Source organism: Aspergillus mulundensis, assembly GCF_003369625.1.
Source record: "Aspergillus mulundensis strain DSM 5745 chromosome Unknown scaffold_1, whole genome shotgun sequence".
Lineage (NCBI taxonomy): Eukaryota > Fungi > Ascomycota > Eurotiomycetes > Eurotiales > Aspergillaceae > Aspergillus > Aspergillus mulundensis.
In genome coordinates, this window is record NW_020797889.1 from 856,558 (window position 1) to 877,048 (window position 20,491).

A 20,491-nucleotide genomic window follows, 5' to 3' on the forward strand; every position below is an offset into this window, starting at 1 on the left:
GAGGGGCCAATGGCAGAGCTGCGCTGAGCTTTTCCCTCACGGGCGCTTTCACCCGGCTGCTCACTCGCCGCTGTTTATAGATCCCACACTTGGGGTCTCGGGTAGAGATCCTGGTCGGTTTGGTCTGCATGGTCGCACCCGCCGCGTGCAGGAGGCCATCACTACCTTTCTGGGTATATAACCGCCAGCCTCCTGCGCTGGGGTTTCTGCAGCCATCTCCATTTCTTCAGCCCTGACTCTGTTGCTGTTGCCGTTGCTTTCCTTTTCTTTTGTCGGCTGATACCCTGGTGGTCATCACTTTCCTTCATTCACTCTCCACTCTTCTTGACCTTCGGACATTGGAATACGACCTTCCCCATTCACCCTCAATTCAATACAACAACCAACAGCATCCGGCATGCGTTCAATTCTATTCATCGCCAGCTGCCTAGCAGCAAGCTCAACCGCCGCCCCCGCCTTCAAAAACCTCTACAACTTCTCCAACGACATGTCCGAATTCCTCGGCCGCGTGAGCCAGGCCATCCACGGCGACATCAACGCCCTAACCTGCGACCCCTCCTCCATCACCCTCCCCTCCTTCGCCTCGGGCCTCCCAGCCCCCACAGGCCAAAAACCCCTCTACGTCGCACTGGGCCGCGGCACCCAGGTCAGCCGACCCCAAAAACGCCCCCTCGTATCCAACCTGCACTAACAAACCAATAGAACTACACCTGCACCTCCTCAACCTCCTCCTCAACCCCCGTCGCCGCCGGCGCCGTCGCCCGCCTCTACAACGCAACTTGCCTCGCCGCAGCCCTGCCCGCCGCAATCGAGCTCCTCCCCGCCCTAGCCTACAAGCTCACCCTCCCAAGCAACGAATACGACCCGCTCCCGCCCTCAAACTTCAACCTGATCGGCCACCACTTCTTCGAGGGCAAAGTCCCAGTCTTTAACCTGGACACCACGCCGTCGCGTCAGCTGGGGATCGCAAAGGTCAAGAAAGAGGCGGACCTTGCGGCGCCGAGCTCGGCGGTGCGCGGGAGCGACGATGAGGCTGCCGTCGCGTGGCTTTATCTTTCGCGGACGAATGGGACCATAGGGAAATATTCTAGTGTGTATCGGGTTGATACGGCGGGGGGGTCGCCGCCTGAGACGTGCGAGGGCATGGAGAGCAGCTTTACGGTTGAGTATGCGGCGAATTATTATATTTATGGGGTGTAGGTGGGAACGGGTGTTGGGAAGGCAAGCTGTTTGGTTCTTTTACTGTATATATGTAGTTGATACACCGAGATACCTAACTTATTTGATTGCGTCATGCTTCGACTCTATCTATTATTCGTTTTTATTCTGGGGTGTAGAAGGGCGGTTTCGAGGTTGATCTTGATGGTGTCGCAATAGCGAATAGAGGGAGAACCCTCACCTGAACCTTCCCTGTACATCATCGTACCTTCTATAACGATAAGCGCATACGCCTACGAAAGCAGGAAGCAGGAAGCACAATGGTGGGCCATGGTCAGGACTCTGCGTCCGCCATCCCAATCCCAACAGTCGCATCCAAGCCCCGTACCGTCTAGATCAAAACGCATTCTTCAGCCCCTGCATGTCCCATCGTACTCACCCAGCCTAGGTATATATCATGTGTCAAGTATAGTAGGAATATTCCAACCATGGACTTGATCTGTTGGGGAAGGCATCCTCAGTCCAAGCCTCATCCACCCGCACCAATACCGCAGATTGCCCTACGCCCCAACCTACCTAGAACCTGCATCTGGCAACTACGATACGGACATGGCCTATTTAACTCCATTGTATAAGCAAGGGCTTCCCAGCTACCTAGGTATGCGATTATCAGTCCGCTTCTAAACCCAACCAAACGATAGATACTCCGTACTAGCTGGCATGTTAAGCAATAAACCTTGGAAGACGGGCCGGTCTGTATGCACCCAGCGTTGATGATCGAGCAGTAACAGGTGCTTTTTTAAGAATACATATACATAGTCCGTGGCCTCATTCGATATAACACAGGGCTAATAGCTCTTTTCATATGTCATTACATTCGTTAGCCGAAAAAAAGTGGAAGATTGCGAGAGATCATGAGCACATCTTGTGGGGTAAACGTATTTTAGTTATATAAGTTAGAGTAAATTCAGCTAAATCAATAACTAGCTCCGTTGGTCTAGTGGTATGATTCTCGCTTAGGGCTAAACCCTAAAGCTTAACTGCGAGAGGTCCCGCGTTCGATCCGCGGATGGAGCCGTTTCTTTTTTTTTCTCATTCCTAATGAATAGGCAAAAGCGACATGGTATGGGCATGGGCAACGAAATGCCTACATAGCTCCCACAGGCATCCAAGACCCTCGTGGCTCAGGCACATCTAGGATCATAAAGCTGGATTTCTCTACTGAAGTCCTATGCAATCCTTTCCCGAACCTACCACTCCTCTTTCAGGTCCTCTACTTTACGTATCGCTTCGCTTGCGGTTTGGAGAATTCTGATAATTTCAAGTAATGCCCGTCGATTAGCACCGTCGACCCTCTATCTCAACTGGTTGTTGGATACTCAGAAAAAAGGATACAGGATCGGATTTTACAGACATGTCCCAATCCACAACGGAGACTTGCGAGACAACAGGGACACTAAGACATGCAACCTGAGAAGTTAGGCGACCTAATAATCATCGTAACCTTTGCCGCCTCATACACCCTCTGTAGCTTTCAACGAGCACCCGGGAAACCGCCTGGATTGCCACAGCGGCGCGATCATTCGAGGTTGCGCCAGCGGGGTTGGTGAATGTTTCTGATAACGCCAGATCAATCTCTGCCGACGTGATTCTTGGTCGTTTGTAGGGCGCTATAAGCGAAGGCATCGATAGATCGTTGGCGGCCTTGGCTTGCTCCAGCCGGGATGTGAGGAAGTCGATCTGAAGCTCTCCGATGTATCTCTTTGTAGTCCTAACATCTTTATGGTGAGCAATGTGTTTGACTAGCTCGATTGCAGTGAAGACCTCACCAGCCTTATTCTCGATAAAGGTGTGCGCTAACTCCCGGAGCGGCCAGGCACGCAAGCTGTGCGTTCTGATGTAGCCGGTCAGGCCGGCAGTCTTCGACATTTTGACGATGAATTGCTGCGAGGCATCTATCTCACGGGTCTAGTCAATGCTGTAGTTGGGAGTGTTTGAGATGAATCGGGGAAACACCGGTCTTTCTTTGTGGAGGAAATCGAACTTTCTCCCTCGGTTCTTCGAGGTGGCCGATAAAAGCCCCTTGAGGTTGGACTGGCGAACAGCCCTGAATCGGAGAGCAAGGATCAAGATGACCTTGAACGGGTCAAGAAGCCGTACTCGGCCGGCAACGATTCGAAGAAGTGGGAGTCAGGATCGTTCAGCACCAGCTTCTTACCCTTTGTAAAGTTTAGGTGTATGGTGCCTTCTATGTGCTGAACCGAAGTTCCCCCTGGCTTGAGACGTATCAGTGTCTCCCCACGCAAGCACTTCATGCCTTCATAGAGCTTACTGCGCGTAACACCCCCGCCTCTCGATGAGCAGCCATACTGCGCAATCAACGAGTCTGGCCCACCCGCTGCAACCTTGTTCCAAGGCTTCCTGGCCTCGACGTATCATACTGTCCAATCCGTCGACCATGGTCGAAAGCATCCTGCAAGCAGGAAAAAGTAAGGGCCGCCCGCCACGGCGCTCGAGCTGCTTTGCCTAGTTCAAGGAAAGGCAGTGTAAAACTATTCAACGAATACGCTAAGCGACCCCCAACGCGAGGAACGTGTTCCGAGATCGTAATTCAGAATGAAAGAAAAGGATGGTTGACATTAGGAAGATCTCGCCGCGAGGTGGTGGGATGTCTCGGCGAGCGAGGCGAACCTTCCTCCGGAATACCGTACCTAATACTTACCTACTAAATCCGCTCCCGAGCTTCGCAGCCGAAACGAAACTAGCTGCGAAATATATCCCGCTTTATCTCCGCGGCCGAGTTAGGGAACCATCCCCTTGTTTCATAGGTCGTAGGTCCAGGGTGGTGCCGTGCCGGCTGTAGATGAGAGCAGAGCAAGAAAGAAGTCGCGCCTGCGTGTCGACGTCCGCAGTGCCAGAATCAATATGAGATCCTAAGCGCAAGCATCTCATCGCCATAAGGTATCTACTTGAGATATCCAGAAAGAGAACGATAGCGTTTCCCATCCCCTAGATATAGATAATATAGACACTACGCCAAAGTACGAAGTCCAACTCAACCGACCAATGATCAGGATGATAACGTCTCACCTAGTCCCTACGGAATCGGATCCGGAAACCCAGAAAGCTTGACTTGACATATTGAACTTTAATTTGCGATCTATCTATCCAGGCCAGTTCTAAACTCGACCGGTTTTCTAAAAAATTAGGTTGACTCTAGCGGCCAATGAGAATGTATTTCGACAGGAAGAAGAAAAAGGAAAAAAGAAGAGGGCAAGCAAGGATGGACGAATCGCACAGAAATGAAAAGGAAGAAAGCTGAAGAGGGAAAGCGGACAGCCACCTGTATAAGTAGGCCGGTAAGTGCGTTGTGTAAGTAACAGGAAACGAGGCGCGGGCGGCGGAGAGCAGTAAGTAGGTAACCAACTGGTCAGTGTATAGTCTTCAGTGATTGTGAAGATGAGATCTAGTCTATTATGTATGTGCTGTATTGTATGAACAATATGCAGACCAAAACGCAGCAAAAAAGAGCAAACCGGCCAACCCTTGCAAGTATGTATATACGTACGTAAAAACCAAGGATCTGAGACAGATCAAAATGGGGAATCAAAGGAGAAGAGAAGAGGAAGTCTAAGAGGAACCCTTGTTCTTGTTCCCCTTAGGCACGCGCGCAAGCCAGTAGATGAAGACGGCTGCCGCGATGTTGAAGGCGATATACACCCACATGAGACCGAAGTTGCGCCAGGCATCGTCGTAGTTACTGGAGACGGAGGCCAAGAATGTATCCGTCGAGGAGATTTGGCAGAACTGGCAGTCGGAGGTGGCGTTGTCGTTTTGGAGGTACCCGCCCATGCGGCTTATGTATTCACCCATGTATTCGTAGCACGTCGAGTTGGCGGGTGGCTGGAGCGACACGAATTCGACCTGCTCGCAGTACGCATCGGTTCCAGAGACTCCCGTTGATAACATTGCTGATATGAGGTAGGTAAAAGGAGAAACTCTGGCTTAATTGTTAGTTTCAATCATTCAGGAGGGCATAAAAGGAGTGGTGCGTACCGGTACATGAAGATCCAGAAGCCCGGGAGGACGGAGGGGCCCGCCAAGACACCGCAGAAAATGAGGCAGAGGGAGAAGAGAAGCTGGGCGATGTTACCGCCTGTCTCGGCGGTTTCAATACCGGCAATAATCATGTGCGCGAAGGTAGAGGTGAACAGGAGGAAGGTGAGGATGAGCAAGAACATGAGGGCTCCGCGTTCATTGACGGCATCGGTTGGTTCGGCGTTGCGGTAGAGGCCGACGGGGTAGTACCAACAAATAAACATGATCACAGCCATAAGAGCATTCCACGGGAGCTCGACAATAATGTTGGCTGTCATAAAGGCCTTCCAAGAGTAAGCCTTGGAGGGACGCTCGCGGACCTCGTACAAGGCACGCTGTGTGACAAAGTTTGGCATGATCTGTTGGACAAGGTTACCAAAGATAGTGGTCAACATGAAGATACTGAACATCTGGTTCTGAAGACCCTGCCTGGTGTTTTCTGCCTTGAAGAAAGAGAAACCGATGTAAAGCGAAGTCAAGATGCTCAGTGCGGCCTTGGAGTAGATGTAGATAGGGCTGCGCCAGTACTGAGAGAAGACACGGAGGAGACATTCCCACAGTTGAGCGGAGAAGGGAGCGGCAAATTCGTTGAGTTCAGATGGGTCGGGTTCAGCGGTTTCGGTATGCTTCTGGGGAAGGGTCTGCTTCAGTTCGGCCAGATGCTGGTGCACGGCTTGACGTTCAGGGCTCTCGCGCCAGACAGCAGGCCAGTCAATATCACTGTGAGATCCAGGCGCAGCACCAATGACCTCAAGCATCCATTCGGCAGGGTTGGCCTCGACGGGGAGCTTGTGAGCACCGTTCCTTTCAAAGTAGCTGGCCAGAGTGGACGATTTTTCACCGATATCACCGAAATACACTGTCCTACCACCCCTGGCGAGGAATAGCAATCGATCGAAACGTTGGAAGAGCATGGCAGAAGGTTGGTGAATAGTGCAGAGAATGGCCTGGCCGTGCTGCGTGAGAGTGTCGATAAGATCAAGGATAGACCAGGAAGTCTGACTGTCAAGACCGGAGGTGGGTTCATCGAGGAAGAGAAGAAGTTGGGGCTTGGCAGCGAGTTCGACACCAATGGTAAGACGCTTTCTCTGTTCAACGTTGAGACCTATCAGGATTAGCATTACGTCCATGGTTCATGAGCACAAGAAAATACCTTCACCAGGAACACCGACAACAGCATCCGCGTATGCCTCCATTCCAAGAAGCTTGATCACCTCTTCAACGTAGTCGAGTTTCTCCTGGCGGGGGGTCTTGGCCGGCTGACGAAGCAGAGCACTGAAGCGCAATGCCTCACGAACAGTAGTAGTGTGGAGATGAAGATCCTGTTGTTGCACGTAACCTGTTTTGCGCTGGAAAGACTGGTCGCGAGGACGGCCGTCTACCAGCATCTCACCAGTGACAACACCCATAGTCACACGGGTAGCAAGCACATCAAGCAGCGTAGTTTTACCAGCACCCGAAACACCCTGCCCACCCAAATTAGCACAGTTGCATCTGCAAACAAGAATGCGAATCTTACCATCAAAGCAGTGCAAGTTCCCGGTTTGACCCAACCGTCGACGTGGTCTAGAATGCGCCTGGGTTCATTCTTGATCTTGATATCGTAGCACACGTCCTGCCAGTGGAAAATGGCTGTCTGTCTCTGGATGTTGGCAGTGTCGTGGTTTGATTGGTCGACCTTCTCACCCGCGGTCACGGGACTGTGGGTCTCCACATCGTCGGTGGCGGGAGGAGTCTGACCGCGGCGGAAGAGCAAAACCTCACCCTTGGACTTGGCCTCGGAAATGTACTCAGTAGTAGTCAGGTGTGTGAAGCAGAAGAAGGCCATGAAAGCAAACATGATACCCAGATTGCGCCACTCGTGGCTCTTGGTGTACTGGTAACTCTCGCGGAGATAGGTAGTACCGTCAACCTCGCTCTGACCGGGGGTTGCGCCCACAACAGCGCAGACCTGGTTGACAATATCACTGGAAGCGTAGTCTGGGACCAGTCCAGATGCGGCGCAGGGGAAAGAGCGGCCGTGGAATTCATTCACCATCAGACTTTCGAATCCATAGGCGATGGGATCGATATAGTTCATCCAGCGAGACCAACCCAGCATGTTCCGAGTAGGGATTGTGAATCCAGTGTAGATCACAAGTCCAAGAATAAGGATAGCAGCTGGAACAAGCGCTTGGGAGAGAGTACGAGATGAGGAGGCCATTGTACGGAACAGCATGGACATGGTCAAGGTCGTGATGAAGGAGAAGAGCAGGAAAATGAAGAACGCGCCGGGCTCGCGACGGAGATGCGTCATAAAATAGAGCGGGAGGTTGAAGGTGAACGTATTGACGATTTTGTATGGCATATCACACAGCATGGAAGCAATGGCTTCGGCGAACGGATGATACATGGCGTAACGTGCTTGTTTTTCGACAATGGACCGTTGTGCGTAGAGAGTCAAAATCTATAGGCTGTCAGTCAGGCACCAAGGAAGTCAGTGATCAAAACATACCTCGAGCGCACTACCAAAGGCGTTCATCAGAACAGCAAAGAACAGCAGAGCTCCACGAGAATAGAAGCTACTGGTGTCGTTGTTAAGGTCATAGAACACACTGCCAATAACCAATGCCATAATGAAGTTTCCAATCAACTGACTCAGCGTCAAACTGGCATCGCCCTTGAGACGCTGAAAGCCACGAACCATACAAAGGTTGACCTGCTCCATAACGGACATGGTGTACGGAGACTTGACGCGCCTGTGAAGTGTCAGTTTGGGTATTACCCAAAGCGGTATATTTGTTGTACTCACTGGTTCTTTGACTGCATGGCCTTGCGAGATTCGATGAACTTGTTGACCGATTCGCCTCCAAGAGGGAATTCCTGGTTGTACTCCTCAATCTCACGCATCAACCGCGCGTGGGCGTCGCTGTTCTTCCAAGCGGCCGCAAACTGATCGGGGGTCTGTGGGACACGGCCCTCGAAGCCCTTTCGGACGATTCGCTCGGCAGGGCTGGTAAGAGACGTGAGGAAATCAGCGGTCGTCTGGCGCTCAGGACATTCGAAACCCATATCGACGAAGAACTGCTTGGCCTCATCCGTGCGGCCAAAGTAGATTTGTCTTCCCTCGTACAAGACAGTGACCTTGTCGAAGACCTAAAGGGCTAGATTAGCAGGGATCACGTGAGATTGATTAAGACAGCGTACATCGTAAGCACTCTGGGAGGCTTGGTAGATAGCGACAGCCATGGTGGCACCAGAGTACTTGGCCATCAAGTTCAGGGTTTTGCAGAATTCCTATCGATCAATTAGTACCAAACGCCAATCCGACCATGGTCCGACTTACCAAAGCGTTGGCACTATCCAAACCACGAGTACTGTTATCCCAGCATTGCAAGGGACTGGCGCTCAGAGTGGCCTCTGCGATACTGACACGCTTGCGCTCACCACCACTGACACCACGGACGAAATCGTTTCCGACACGTGTGTTGATCGTGTGCGACAGACCCAACATGGCCATGACGACGTCACGCATGTGAGTGGCATACTGTTCCCTAGAGACACCAGGGAGGCGGTTTCGGGGGCAACGGGCCAGCGCAGCGAATTTCAAGGTGTCACCGACAGATAGCTGAGGGAAATGAACATCGGTCTCCGCGGTGTAAATGGCTTCACCTCGGAACTGCTTGCGCATCTGCTTGGCCGGGATACCTTGGTAGTTGAGCTGGGACTGTTCGTCCATGTGAATACCGTTCATTTCACCAGCGATCGTCTTGAGGAAAGTGGAGCAACCACTGTGGCAAATTAGCTTCATGTGGAACTTCCATAACGGCCAGGGTCCAATCCTACCTGCCAGGACGACCGAGAACGACGAGCATCTCTCCGGCCTTGACCAGACCGTCGAAGTTGCGGAGAATCTCGATCTTTTGCTGTCCGCCAGCCCCCATGAGAGAGCGGACAAGACCTCCGATTTGCAATACCGAGTTGAAAACATCCTTCTGGTAATCCGTCGGACTGCCGTAGCCGTGGACGCTGAGGTTGGAGAACGAGACACCAGCCTGGCGCGCAGGGTATCTCTCCGGGTCGCGGGAAGAGAGCGCCAGCAGGTTCTTCATCCAGTTCTTCGCCTTGAAGTTGGGGTTGGCGGGGTTGAGCGAAGAATCCTCATTGACGTCGATAAACGGGTTCTCGATGTTGTGGGTAGAGTACTTGGTCGACTGGTGCGTCAGCTGCTGAGCCAGACGGGTGACCTCCTCTTCGGCCTCCAACTCGTAGTCGCGCTCATCCTTCTCCAGGGCTGTTTCAGTCGAGCTCAGTGCGCTGGCTGAGCTGGCGGCCAATTTCTCGCCTGTGGAATGTTGGTGAGGCTCTTGGTGCACGGACTCGTCGATTTCTGTGGTCGCATTGCCGTGGTTCTCAGTTCCTCTTGATTCCACCGCGTGAGACGGACTAACACCGCCCGGAGTGAAGGTTCCAGTTCCGAGGAAAGACGACATGGTTGCTGTTAGTTGAGACAACCAGTCTCGAGAATATTAAGAGCGAAAGGACGCCCGAAGGCTGGTGGGGGGGAGATAAGCAAACAGATGCAAGGTGTTATTAGGGTTGTGGTGGAAGTAAAGGAATGTCACAGTGAAGGGAGAAAGGAGGAAAGGAGGGAGCTGCGAAGAAGATCAACCCTTGTGCAACCTGATCGACGGACCCCGTAGCTTAAGAAGAAGAAAGTGAGAACTATCTGCCACGGGTTTACCCCGAGTATAATAAGAAAAACAGAAATTTAGTGGCGGGCCAAAGTCTGGGCCTCGGAGTCATGACCTGCGGATCTGGCCAAACGGGTGCGGCTGCAGCTGGCTTCCGAGCACAGCGAACGGGTCCAGCTGAGATGAATCCCGAGGAAACGGACTTAAGCGATCTAGAGATGATGAAGGACCGATGTAAGACTCATCTTGATGAATTCATCCCGAGTCATTGCCCTGTCAGTGTCGACGATACTAATGGTATGCTGAGTGCACAATTAGCTAATGTGGTTGTTATTGCCGTTGACAGTTGACTCACTATACTGGGATGCTGTGCTGCCGTCAGCCTCTTCGCGATGCCCCTGTCGGTCTGCCCCATGTCTCCATAGTCAATTCTAATAGATGGGGCTCCATGCTTCAGGGACCCGTAACGCGTATCCATTCCCAACTCACAATACGATTGTAGATTATGATCAGGATATGCCACACATTCTACTACACTTTGTATACCTAATAGCCCGGATACTGACCCTGGTCACTGTTATCCCCGCATGTCGGTTATTCAGCTGACATGGATTATTTGCTGGTTGCAGCCAAATGGCAAACACTGGTCAGGGGTGGCGGTGGGGCGGCAAGAAGCCTTCCCGGTCCCGAAAGCCACTCATTGTGAATCATCCCCTATCATTTCGGGCTGGCCTCTTCCCATCCCGACAAGGGTTATGCGCCTTTATGCTGGTGACTCAGCTATCCAGATCTTATCTGCCCGGTCGCTGAGCCACCGATCTCTCGGCACGGACGCAGCCTCTTCCGGATACGGGTAGCTTGGCCTTTGGAAAATTCCAGATCAACGCTTGATCCAACCGTCAACGGTCCGATGTTCTCGATCCGGTCTTTAGACAGAAACGTTCGTTTTAGAGTTTTTATTTATATATTAGCCCTGCTGGCTGCCGGCATCAGCCATTGTCATCATCGTGACAGGCTGCTGATCTTGGCATAATCGGCCGGGTTCAGCCTGGGCCAGGGAACCCAGTCCTAAGTCAGAACCAAAGCTGGCGTAAGCGCCAAGATGGGACCCCGACCTTTTCCCCGTTCCGGTCACGAGCTCCGTTTATCGTACCGACGTACATCGTTTGTCGACCTCGCTCAGCGACTCTTCCCGAACTGATTCATGCACGGGCACATGGCACGGGTCAGAAAGTCATGCTTAAGCTTGCATAACCAGAACGCTTACTGCAGTTGCATGGGCGTCGAAGTTGATTTCCAGTTTGGACGTGTTGAGCCCAAGCAAGGGTTAACCGTTAAGCGAGGGCCAGGCTGCTAGCTTCGTTCAATTACCGGGCTGCCATGTTTTAGCCTTTAGGCTCCCTTACCAGAATCCCTGCTGCTATCACTCGTCACTCGTGGCGTCGCCGTCTGGCTAATCTGCGGATAAATTGCCCCCGGAGACTTTCCCCAAAGCCACTGAATCCATGGAGATGCACCGCAGTGCACGAGCCTTCTTTGCAAGTTGCAACTTCAAGACCGAAGCCTCCTACGTAGACAGCAGTGCTGCGACTCAGACCGGAGCGCCATTGACGTGAGAAGCACTCCGTAACTACGTTTCATCTCGAGTCTCGAGTCTCGACTCCCAAGATTGTTCTCGGATCTCCAACGTTGGCTGGAACTGGACCCTGGCCCGGATAGATTGAGATTGAGTGCCCGTGATCAGCCCTGCAAAGCCAAGACTGCACAAAGGTTGCGCAATAAGATGCAAGTTGCAACCTATCTAGCCCAGCCGAGCTGACCATCCACGCGAGTCGAACAACTCATCCATAGGCTGCATTTGCAAATCCCGGCATCAGGATCCAGTTGGCTCCTTGAGCAGGATTCACGAGTCACGAAAGTCTCACGGAATCCCTGAGCACCAGGGTCCCGCGAGGATTTACTTCAATAATGCCTCATCCATCACCCTGGTATCGGAGTCTAGAACTAAACCGGAACGCTAGTTCGAACTTCGACGCCGCAAAAGCGCTGCCTGATGTTTTTCTGCATCGTGGCTTGATTGGCCGGGTCGACTAAATCGCCCGCGTTGCTTGCGAGCACTGAGATGTAGAGCCTACTTATGAAATGAAGTCTGGGCACTCGTAATAATAATGACAACTATCGCTGTGCTCTTAGGACGACGAGCTCGGCAGCATTTACACCGTAGAATCCTAGTCCCTCTTGTCTGTCCCGTAATAAGCGGATACCTATTTGGTCAAACATCTATCCCGGCCGGGGTCTAGTGAGATGTCTCCGAATGCCAAGCGTGGTCACAATATATATCTCCGGCGGAATATGAATGTCGTCGAAGCGATACAGAGCTACCTCCATTGGGCAAGGGCCATTGATGAGACTGAACATTATATAGAGTATGGACGTAACTAGCTATCTTCCCCATCTTCATCACTTTCGTCATCAATGAGCTCCACGAGGAGACTTCCGCCGCGGCCGACGTTGTCCTTAATGGAGCCCGCACCAACCTCGTAAACCGTTCGTGGCATGGGAGATACAAGACGGAAGCCGTATACATGGTCGTACCCTTCTGGCTTCTCTGCTGCGATCTTCTCTTCTGATGTTCCTCTTTCCTTTGTGATGTCGTAGCACTCAACGAACGCGTATAGTTCCTCCATGTCGGCATCGGGGGCGAATCGGCGGATGGCTCGATCGCCCGAGAGGAGACGGATGCTGATTCGGACGGCGTCTTTGACGTCCGTTGGGGGTTCGTCGCGGATAGTCTGTGCGCGCCATCGCTTCCACTGCTCCATATCGCGTACCCGCTTCTCTTCAGTTGCTTGGCGTTCCGCTGCTAGTTGCTCTTCCCGCTGTCTAGCTGCTTCGGCCTCCCTTCTCTGTCGCGCTCGTTCCCGGTCAATGGCGAGTGAGCGCTCATATGCTGAGTCTTGTTGTTCTCGGAGGCTCCGAGAGGCCTGCTGTTCTGCTCTCGTTGACCGAATTCGCTCGAGGGGCTCTTTATTTTGTGCGATCGCTGTGCGCAGCTTCTCTACGAACTCCGCGGGCGAGGTAACCCCAGAGATCCTGGCGACGACAGACATTGCAGTCGAGGAGACACCTGGCGTGTGAGCTATCGCAGCGGCGAAGGGAAATTTGGTGCATCGGAGGGAGTTTGCGACTTGGTAAGCCTCAGCGTCTTGCACGTTGCCACCCCAAACAATGATGTTGTTTTCCGGGTCGTTGACAAAATCGGTGACTTCTTTTGAGAGGAGTGTCTCTCGAATCCAAGCATCTGTGTGGTCATGCTCAGGGGCGCAAAGAACCACTAGGAGGAACTTCAAGTCCCGGTGTGCTTTTTCCAATGCCATGTTATATCCGTTCTCCAGAAATGTGAGCGAGTGGGTTCCATATTCCTCCTCAAACTCGCGAATGAACCTCGCGGCTGTATCTTTCGGTGCAAGCGGTCGGCGCCCATTGGTGTTCCGTCGGGTTCCATGTAGAGCAGGGCTCGCTGTTGTATTGAGCAATCGTGGGAGAAAGGGAAATAGGGAGCCGAAAAGACGGAAGGAGCCGAAGAGTAGTCTGTACAGAAAATTGAACGGCGTGAAAAGGAGAGCTAGTAGGAACGGAGGACGATAGACGGGTTGGTCTCCAGGCTGGGTCACGATTCGGGGAGCTGGGTCGGCGGCAACGGCAGCTGGAGAGATCCGCGCAGTCAGATCCTCATGCAGGAGGTTCTGCGTTTGTCGGGTTGAGCGGGCAGGGCTGGCACTCTCGAGAGATGCGCGGGCTTCTTCAACAGGATCAGGTCCTTCACCATCGAAGAACTTCGCGATAGCAATCTTGTTGCGATGGATTTAGCAGCCAGTCATGCAAATACTCTCTCGGGGACATCCTACCTGGACATTCCATTGCGATCGGCTCAACAATGCGATGGCTTCCACCGGTTCTTGGCCGGTCACTGTGGTATACGTCTCCAGAGCCGATCTCTGGCTATCCGAGAGCTCGGAAATGTCTGGCCCCGATGAAGAGGACATTGTCAATTCAACGTTTCATCCATAAACAAGCCACTGGGCGTTCATTCAAAAAGGTAGTCGGTTTGTCGGTAAGGATGAATTGTGGTGGATAGACGCAGAAACAGAGGCAAGTGAGATTTCAGCAAATCGATAACCGATATGTATCTGATCGGGCTTCTCCTCCGTTAGTCTGTCGCGTCTGCGCTGTGAGTTGGAAAGTAGCTCCGGCGAGCTGTCCAGTTCAGAGCTCCGTCATCGCCGGTTGAGGTCACGTTGCCCGCGCCGTCTCAGCCCCGACCGCCCTTCACTCCGTCCGGCCTGCCTGGTTCCCCTCCCCGCAGACTCGTCTTCTGCAGCGTCGCCGTGCGGCCTCCCGCTGCTCTCCCTTCCTCCATCACTGACACGAGGCTACCATCGCGTTTTGTTCAAGTACGACGATATACGGTTGATTTGTTTACATCTCAGTGACTCAATGTGTTAAGATATAGAACCGACCGGGAACGCCTCTCTTCGTCCCATTGGTATCGTTCTAGCCCAACCACGACTTGTCGCGCCGGCATCTCCTGCTTACTCGCAACGCCCCGTCGATAGAGGAATGTGGTTTTCCTCTGTGTATCCTCTGTTGCCCGCCGATATATCTCTTCGAATCAATGGACAATCCCCTCCGTTGACCCGATTCTGCTTGTGGAAACATCATGGCCTCCGTCGGGAAGCCTAGTTTGGATGACGCCCGTCGTGTGACGGGGTCGCCGAAAATGAAGGCGCGAGGTGCGTTTTTTGGTGGTTGAACTGCTAGTCACTCGACTTGGGCGCGGATTCGATGCGGAATTTTCTCATGCAGGCGAACCGCTGACATCTTGTTTCGTTATTCCTAGAAAACGCGAAAGATACCCTGTGCCGAAACGTAACCATCTATGGTCGATGTCGCTATGAAGATAAAGGTGCCTCAAGCCGGTCCGAAGTAGAGCTTTCTGATTTATATTTATCTGACTGTGATATTCCTTAAGGATGCGCCTTCAACCATGATCCGCATAGGAACTCAACCCAGTCCGATAAGTGAGCAATCCATTTCGCAGCAACTCGTATTTGATAAGTGCCTCGCTGTTAACGGAGACTTTTCGATAGCGCCAACAAGAAGCGTTTCAATGTCGATTCCCCAAGTTTCACACCGTCCCTACTGCCCTCTAATGGGTCTTCCCCAACGTCTTCGAGCTCGTCCCTGAAGAAAGCATCTACGATATCCCCGAAGGCTGCAAATGCTGCTCCTTTCCAGCCCAGAACCGCCGCTTCCAGTGAGTGGACGCCAGTTGCAAGCTCGCGAGTCCCGCTGACCGGGAATAGGGTCAAATGCTAGCACACCGGGGGCTCGGCAGGATACAATGGCTCCCGAATGGTCTGTTGCCGAAGCACAAGAATTCATACCCCAGAGCTTTGACCCAACGCATATGGTACGTCTATTCCTTTATTCGTCCAACCAGTCGCACCTTCCTCATGGGTTTCGGTTCTGCTTCATCTACGAACCGCCGATTGCCCTTGGCCTCCATTAGGTCCATTTCTATCCATTCTATCAATAATGCCGCGGGAACGCCAGCGGGGTTATCGGGGTCATAATAGTGGCCTTTGGAGTGAACGGGGTTATTGCTGTCATAAATGTTATCGCCGTTATTGGAACCATGATGGATTTCCGCTAACAAGTTACACCTGCTTTGGGTATTCACAGTCTCCTCTACACGGCAATGGTAACCCCGGCGTGGCCTCGGCCAATGCTTATGATCCTTTCGTTACTACTCCGAATCCCCTTGCTGCACCAGGTACTGTTGGTCCAGTCCAGGCCAACCCTTTCTCTCATGATGCCGCCGCTGCTACGCTCGGTGGAGCCGCATACTACGCTAATCAATCAGGTTTTCAGCAACCAGTGAGTTGTCTCTACGGTTATTGTGGCCAGAACCTACGTGACTGACGATTGTCTCTTTTCCTAGGTTCAATATCATTTATACGCACCTATTGGTCCGCACAATCAGAATGCCCTAGCGTATCAGCGCAATGTTCACGATCTCTTCCTCCCGAATGACATCAGAGAAGACCTTCAAAAGAAAGCGGCCGCCACATTGCAAACATTGCCCAGTATGTAGCAGAGGCAGCCTGGCGAAACATGCCCACTGATGCGGTGTAGATACTCAATTACCAGCCCAGGTGGATTACTTCCATTCCCTTGTGCCTCTTGACCTCAATCACCAGAAAAACGCAGCCATATTCGGTTATCCTAGTTGGGTCTACAAGGCGCAATCCACCAAAGACGGGAATTTCTATGCGCTTCGCCGGTTGGAAGGTAATTTCTATACCCCAATCTTATCTGTTGAGAACGTTCTTCTGACTTCTCGTAGGCTTTCGTTTAACGAATGAGAAAGCCATCCGGTCAGTTCAGGCTTGGAAGCGTATAGCTAGCGGTAGCATGGTCACGGTCCACGATGCATTCACGAGCCGAAGCTTCCAGGACAGCTCGTTAATATTTGTTACTGACTACCACCCACTTTCGAAGACGCTCGCGGAACAGCACTTGAGCGCTGGGGCGAGGTTTCAGACCCGTCATGCTACACATAATGCTCACATTCCCGAGCAGGTCTTGTGGGGCTATATAACCCAAATCGCCAACGCTCTGAAGAACATACACGGCGGAGGCTTGGCAGCAAGGATTATCGATGCCAGTAAAATCCTGCTTACAGGGAGAAATCGCATACGGCTCAATGCCTGTGCTATCATGGATGTGGTTCAATTCGACACCCAGAGATCTGTCGCCGATCTCCAGCGTCAAGACTTGGTGAATTTCGGGCAGCTTATTCTTACTTTGGGTGCCAATCAACCGAACCTCATACATAACACCGCAAAGGCCATGGAACACTTTACCCGTGCGTACAGTCCGCAGCTCAAAACCACTGTAATGTGGCTGCTCAGCGGTATGCAAAAGGACCAAGAGCGGAATATTGATATCTTGATCACCGGCATTTCCTCACAATTGATGTCGACCTTTGACTCGGCTCTTCATTTGGATGACCAACTCACGTCAGACCTGAGCCGGGAACTCGAAAACGGGCGCCTTGTACGGCTTTTGACGAAACTGAACTTTATCAACGAGCGTCCAGAGCACGATCATGACCGACAGTGGTCTGAAAACGGGGAGCGATTTTACCTGAAGATATTCCGGGATTACGTCTTCCATCAGATAGACGCCTCGGGAGATGCCGTGGTTGATCTCGGCCACGTGCTGACATGCCTGAACAAGCTGGATGCTGGAAGCGACGAAAGAATCACGCTAGTCAGTCGTGATGAGCAGACATGCTTTATCGTCAGCTACAAAGAGTTGAAGAAGGGCTTAGAATCATCCTTCCAGGCACTCTTGAAGCCTAGCAGGGGCAGGCTTCATTAGATACTTGTTTATGAGTAGTCAAAGACCTTTGTGCGGAGTCTGGTATATATGATGAGGATTGCATGACATGAGTGATTGACCGGATCTATCCCTGGAGGGGATTTTGGCACTTGCAGCTCATCTGCCTAGAAAGTGTCTTACTTGACCATTCATACTGAACATTGCATTAAAGCCAGTCGCGGTTAGTAGAAATACCATTCAGTCTATTCAAATGACCTGGTCGATAGATTAAACAGATTCAATCCAAATGCTAGAAGCAGCAGCTGCCGGCGTATACAGCGCATTGTCAGTTCTCTTGGAAAGATTGACAACCATTCATAGATCACCATGAATGTCATCTTCCGCTTCTCCATCCTCAACATAGGGCCTCAACCTCTCCATAAACTCCTCAAGCTCCAACCCCCCCTCCTCTCCAACCCCACCTGATTCAGTCTGCCCATCCACCCTCCTCGGCGGAATCAACACATGGTCCAAAACATGAATCACCCCATCCCTCGCCAGCCCATCCGCAAACGCCACGCGCTGCCACCCATTCACCTTGAACCCAGTATACGGTCCAAAGCGCGCCACATCAACGCTGATCTCGTGGCCCTCCAACAACGTCGGCAGATCAAGATGCGTCGACCCCTTGATCCCAAATGGCCTGATGCGCCCGTCTTTATACAGGACGTCGCTGTAGAGCGTCTGGTTCGGCACGATGTGGTACTTTAGCAGGGCGCGCAGGTATGGGAGGCCATGCGGGGAAAAGAGGAAGGCGTTAATGCGGAGGCCTAGGCGCTCGAACGCGCGGTTTGAGGGGGTGAAGAGGGTGAACCCGTGTGCTTTTTCTTGGGCCGTTGTGTTCAGGGATGCGGTTAAGGAGGTTTTTGTTAGGGCTAGGTTGAAGGTTGAGAAGATTGTTGGGAGGATGTCGAGGACGAGCAGGGTTCGTGGTGGGGGGAGGAGGATGCTGTCGAGGCCGTGGATTAGGCCGTTGGATGCGCCCTGGTCGTATGATTAGCATCATACTACCTCCTTTTCTAAGTGTAAAAGTATGGGGGGTGGAAGCTTACAATATCTGCCGCAACGATGTGGCTATAGAAGTTGATTGTTAGACCCTTAAATCCAGCGCGCACGGCAAGACGCTGCGGGAGGCCGTCGCCGTTCTCGTCAACGCCGAGGAGAGACTCGTTGAGTGCGCTGTTGATTGTATGCGCGTGGAAGAGCTCTGCGGCTGTGAGGACCTCTGGCGAGGAGTGGTAGTGCGCAAAGAGACGGATTAGTTCCTTCGGGATGCGGTGATCGCCGTCGTCGTCTCCGCCATCTCTTTCGTCATGGCCGTCATGGTCATGGTCTCGGTGATGATGAGGGATCTTGCGGAATGCATCGTCCGTCGGGGCAAAGACGGTGATTTTATGCTCAGTCGAGTTGAGGAACGAAGCGAGCTCGGAGTCTTCGTCGATGATCTTGGCGAGGATCGTGGTGTATTTGCTTTCGGAGATGAGCTGGTAGATTGTTTTGTCGGATGCATGTGGGTTTGTTTCGGCTTTCACTTCGGTCTTGATGTCGTCGACGAGGGTTGATGGGGCGTTGGTGACGGAGTCGAAGGGGTGGCTGGCGAAGAAGGACTTTATCCAGTTGGTGTCACTGTTGAAGTTGAGGTTATCCAAGTATTTGTGGATCTCGGCGCCATCGATGATTTTTGCGGGGGTAAATGTGGGGGAAGACTCGAGGGCCTTGTCGAGTTGGTTTTCGGCATCGGATCTGAACACTTCGTTTTCTATGTCCTTGAGGTCGTGGAGGATGTCCTGGATTGCGTAGGCAGAGCAGAGAGGAACCGCTAGAGCCCAGAGCTGGAGCTGGAGCTTCATTTTGATGAAGAATATATACTTCTATACAAAAAGGATATATTATGGGCAGGGGAGAAAGAAAGTGGTTACCTGGCGGCCCTGAGGATATATACGAGCTGGGTTGGCATCCAGACTGGGCGATACGAGCGATTCATCATTCTGGCGCCATCATCAATACAAGCAATGGCAGTGGTCGAGAGCCCGCGGTCCGGAGACTCAGAACCAAGAATCAAGCAGGCGGTTGATGGTCTGATTGAGCGGGGAAGTCGTGGCAGCTGTCAGATGATGTCACGGCTGGTTATGCAATTTATGCTCATTATTTCATTAGATCTGGTTCTATTTCACATGAGGTTTTGTCAAGGCTTCTTCCTTGGTCATTCCAGAACGCATGCTTCGGCTTCCATCATATATATGAGGTGGATCGCATCCGCAAGAGAAGATTCCGGGCAGGGATGAGGTAGAATCCCAGCGGAGTAATGTCAGGCCGTAGACTGTAGACACTCGAACCAAACGAAAGTTTGGCTATTCGAGGCCATGCCAGACGGGGTACATGCATACGTCAAGCAAACAGTAGTCGCTTATTCCTCTGCCTGTACGAATGGGTTGGCGATCTGCTCGCTGCCATCGGCGGGAGAGATCAGCACGATCAGGGTGCCACGGGCGACAATAAGACCGAGAGACCGTGTGTTCTCGTTGCCCTCGTCGTCTGCAAGGATCAGTCACCGAAACTTCCGTGAGGTTACGATGCACAACTTACCGCGCATGGACTCCTTCACATCGTCCAAAACCAGGTTCATGAGCTGATCGTAGCCCTTGAGAATTCCAGAGACTGGATAGAGTTTGGTCAGATATCCAATAAATAGTCATCCGAGACAAGACTGAAAACTTACCCTCACGCCCACCATTGAACTTGACGCGGACCTCCTTGTCCATGTACTTGTTCAGATCGAGGATGTTTTCCTTTTTGGGCTTCTCCTGCTGCTGAGCACCGCCACCTGCACCGCCACTTTTCCCGTGTCCGCCACGGCCGCCAGATCGATCATAACCTCCGCCGCGGTTGCGACCACCTCCTCGGAACGAGCCTCGTTCGGACATGGCTTGGCTGGACCGGAGATTTCAAGTGCTGGTCAGCCTGGGATCCTTGGTCTTTAGTTTAATCGGGGCTCGAATCCAGGTTATGTAATCGAGAGGATGAGGTATACTCCGTAGAGAGGGGAGCGGGGAAGAGTCAGAGCCTGCAGTTACAGTACAGTGTGGGAGGAAGAGGGAAGCTCCCACTTGGTC

At 52.3% G+C, this 20,491-nt stretch overlaps 7 protein-coding genes across 7 annotated transcripts; 2 read left to right on the forward strand and 5 right to left on the reverse strand.

Annotated features, from left to right (window-relative positions):
* Positions 1-397: 397 nt before the first annotated feature.
* Positions 398-1,200, forward strand: DSM5745_01785 (uncharacterized protein; the record flags this gene model as incomplete). The annotated part of the gene is made up of 2 exons (XM_026743801.1): positions 398-646; positions 703-1,200. The coding sequence occupies 2 exons, from the start codon at positions 398-400 to the stop codon at positions 1,198-1,200; spliced, it is 747 nt and encodes a 248-aa protein (XP_026606964.1).
* Positions 1,201-2,652: 1,452 nt separating this feature from the next.
* Positions 2,653-3,087, reverse strand: DSM5745_01786 (uncharacterized protein; the record flags this gene model as incomplete). The annotated part of the gene is made up of 1 exon (XM_026743802.1): positions 2,653-3,087. The coding sequence occupies one exon, from the start codon at positions 3,085-3,087 to the stop codon at positions 2,653-2,655; it is 435 nt and encodes a 144-aa protein (XP_026606965.1).
* Positions 3,088-4,788: 1,701 nt separating this feature from the next.
* Positions 4,789-9,728, reverse strand: DSM5745_01787 (pleiotropic drug resistance family ABC transporter; the record flags this gene model as incomplete). The annotated part of the gene is made up of 9 exons (XM_026743803.1): positions 4,789-5,158; positions 5,215-6,361; positions 6,410-6,722; positions 6,776-7,702; positions 7,751-7,994; positions 8,048-8,391; positions 8,443-8,532; positions 8,582-9,026; positions 9,082-9,728. 9 exons carry the CDS (start codon positions 9,726-9,728, stop codon positions 4,789-4,791), a joined length of 4,527 nt encoding a protein of 1,508 aa, XP_026606966.1.
* Positions 9,729-12,367: 2,639 nt separating this feature from the next.
* Positions 12,368-13,975, reverse strand: DSM5745_01788 (clathrin-mediated endocytosis regulator UBX3; the record flags this gene model as incomplete). Its single annotated transcript, XM_026743804.1, has 2 exons — positions 12,368-13,780; positions 13,838-13,975. 2 exons carry the CDS (start codon positions 13,973-13,975, stop codon positions 12,368-12,370), a joined length of 1,551 nt encoding a protein of 516 aa, XP_026606967.1.
* A 674-nt stretch (positions 13,976-14,649) lies between these two features.
* DSM5745_01789 (PAN-complex poly(A)-binding subunit PAN3) lies at positions 14,650-17,378 on the forward strand (the record flags this gene model as incomplete). Its single annotated transcript, XM_026743805.1, has 8 exons — positions 14,650-14,722; positions 14,962-15,010; positions 15,080-15,246; positions 15,296-15,402; positions 15,675-15,869; positions 15,934-16,078; positions 16,128-16,283; positions 16,339-17,378. The coding sequence occupies 8 exons, from the start codon at positions 14,650-14,652 to the stop codon at positions 17,376-17,378; spliced, it is 1,932 nt and encodes a 643-aa protein (XP_026606968.1).
* A 315-nt stretch (positions 17,379-17,693) lies between these two features.
* Positions 17,694-19,228, reverse strand: DSM5745_01790 (fasciclin domain-containing protein; the record flags this gene model as incomplete). Its single annotated transcript, XM_026743806.1, has 2 exons — positions 17,694-18,362; positions 18,431-19,228. The coding sequence occupies 2 exons, from the start codon at positions 19,226-19,228 to the stop codon at positions 17,694-17,696; spliced, it is 1,467 nt and encodes a 488-aa protein (XP_026606969.1).
* A 557-nt stretch (positions 19,229-19,785) lies between these two features.
* Positions 19,786-20,302, reverse strand: DSM5745_01791 (putative small nuclear ribonucleoprotein (LSM7); the record flags this gene model as incomplete). Its single annotated transcript, XM_026743807.1, has 3 exons — positions 19,786-19,913; positions 19,965-20,036; positions 20,098-20,302. The coding sequence occupies 3 exons, from the start codon at positions 20,300-20,302 to the stop codon at positions 19,786-19,788; spliced, it is 405 nt and encodes a 134-aa protein (XP_026606970.1).
* Between the last annotated feature and the right edge of the window lie 189 nt (positions 20,303-20,491).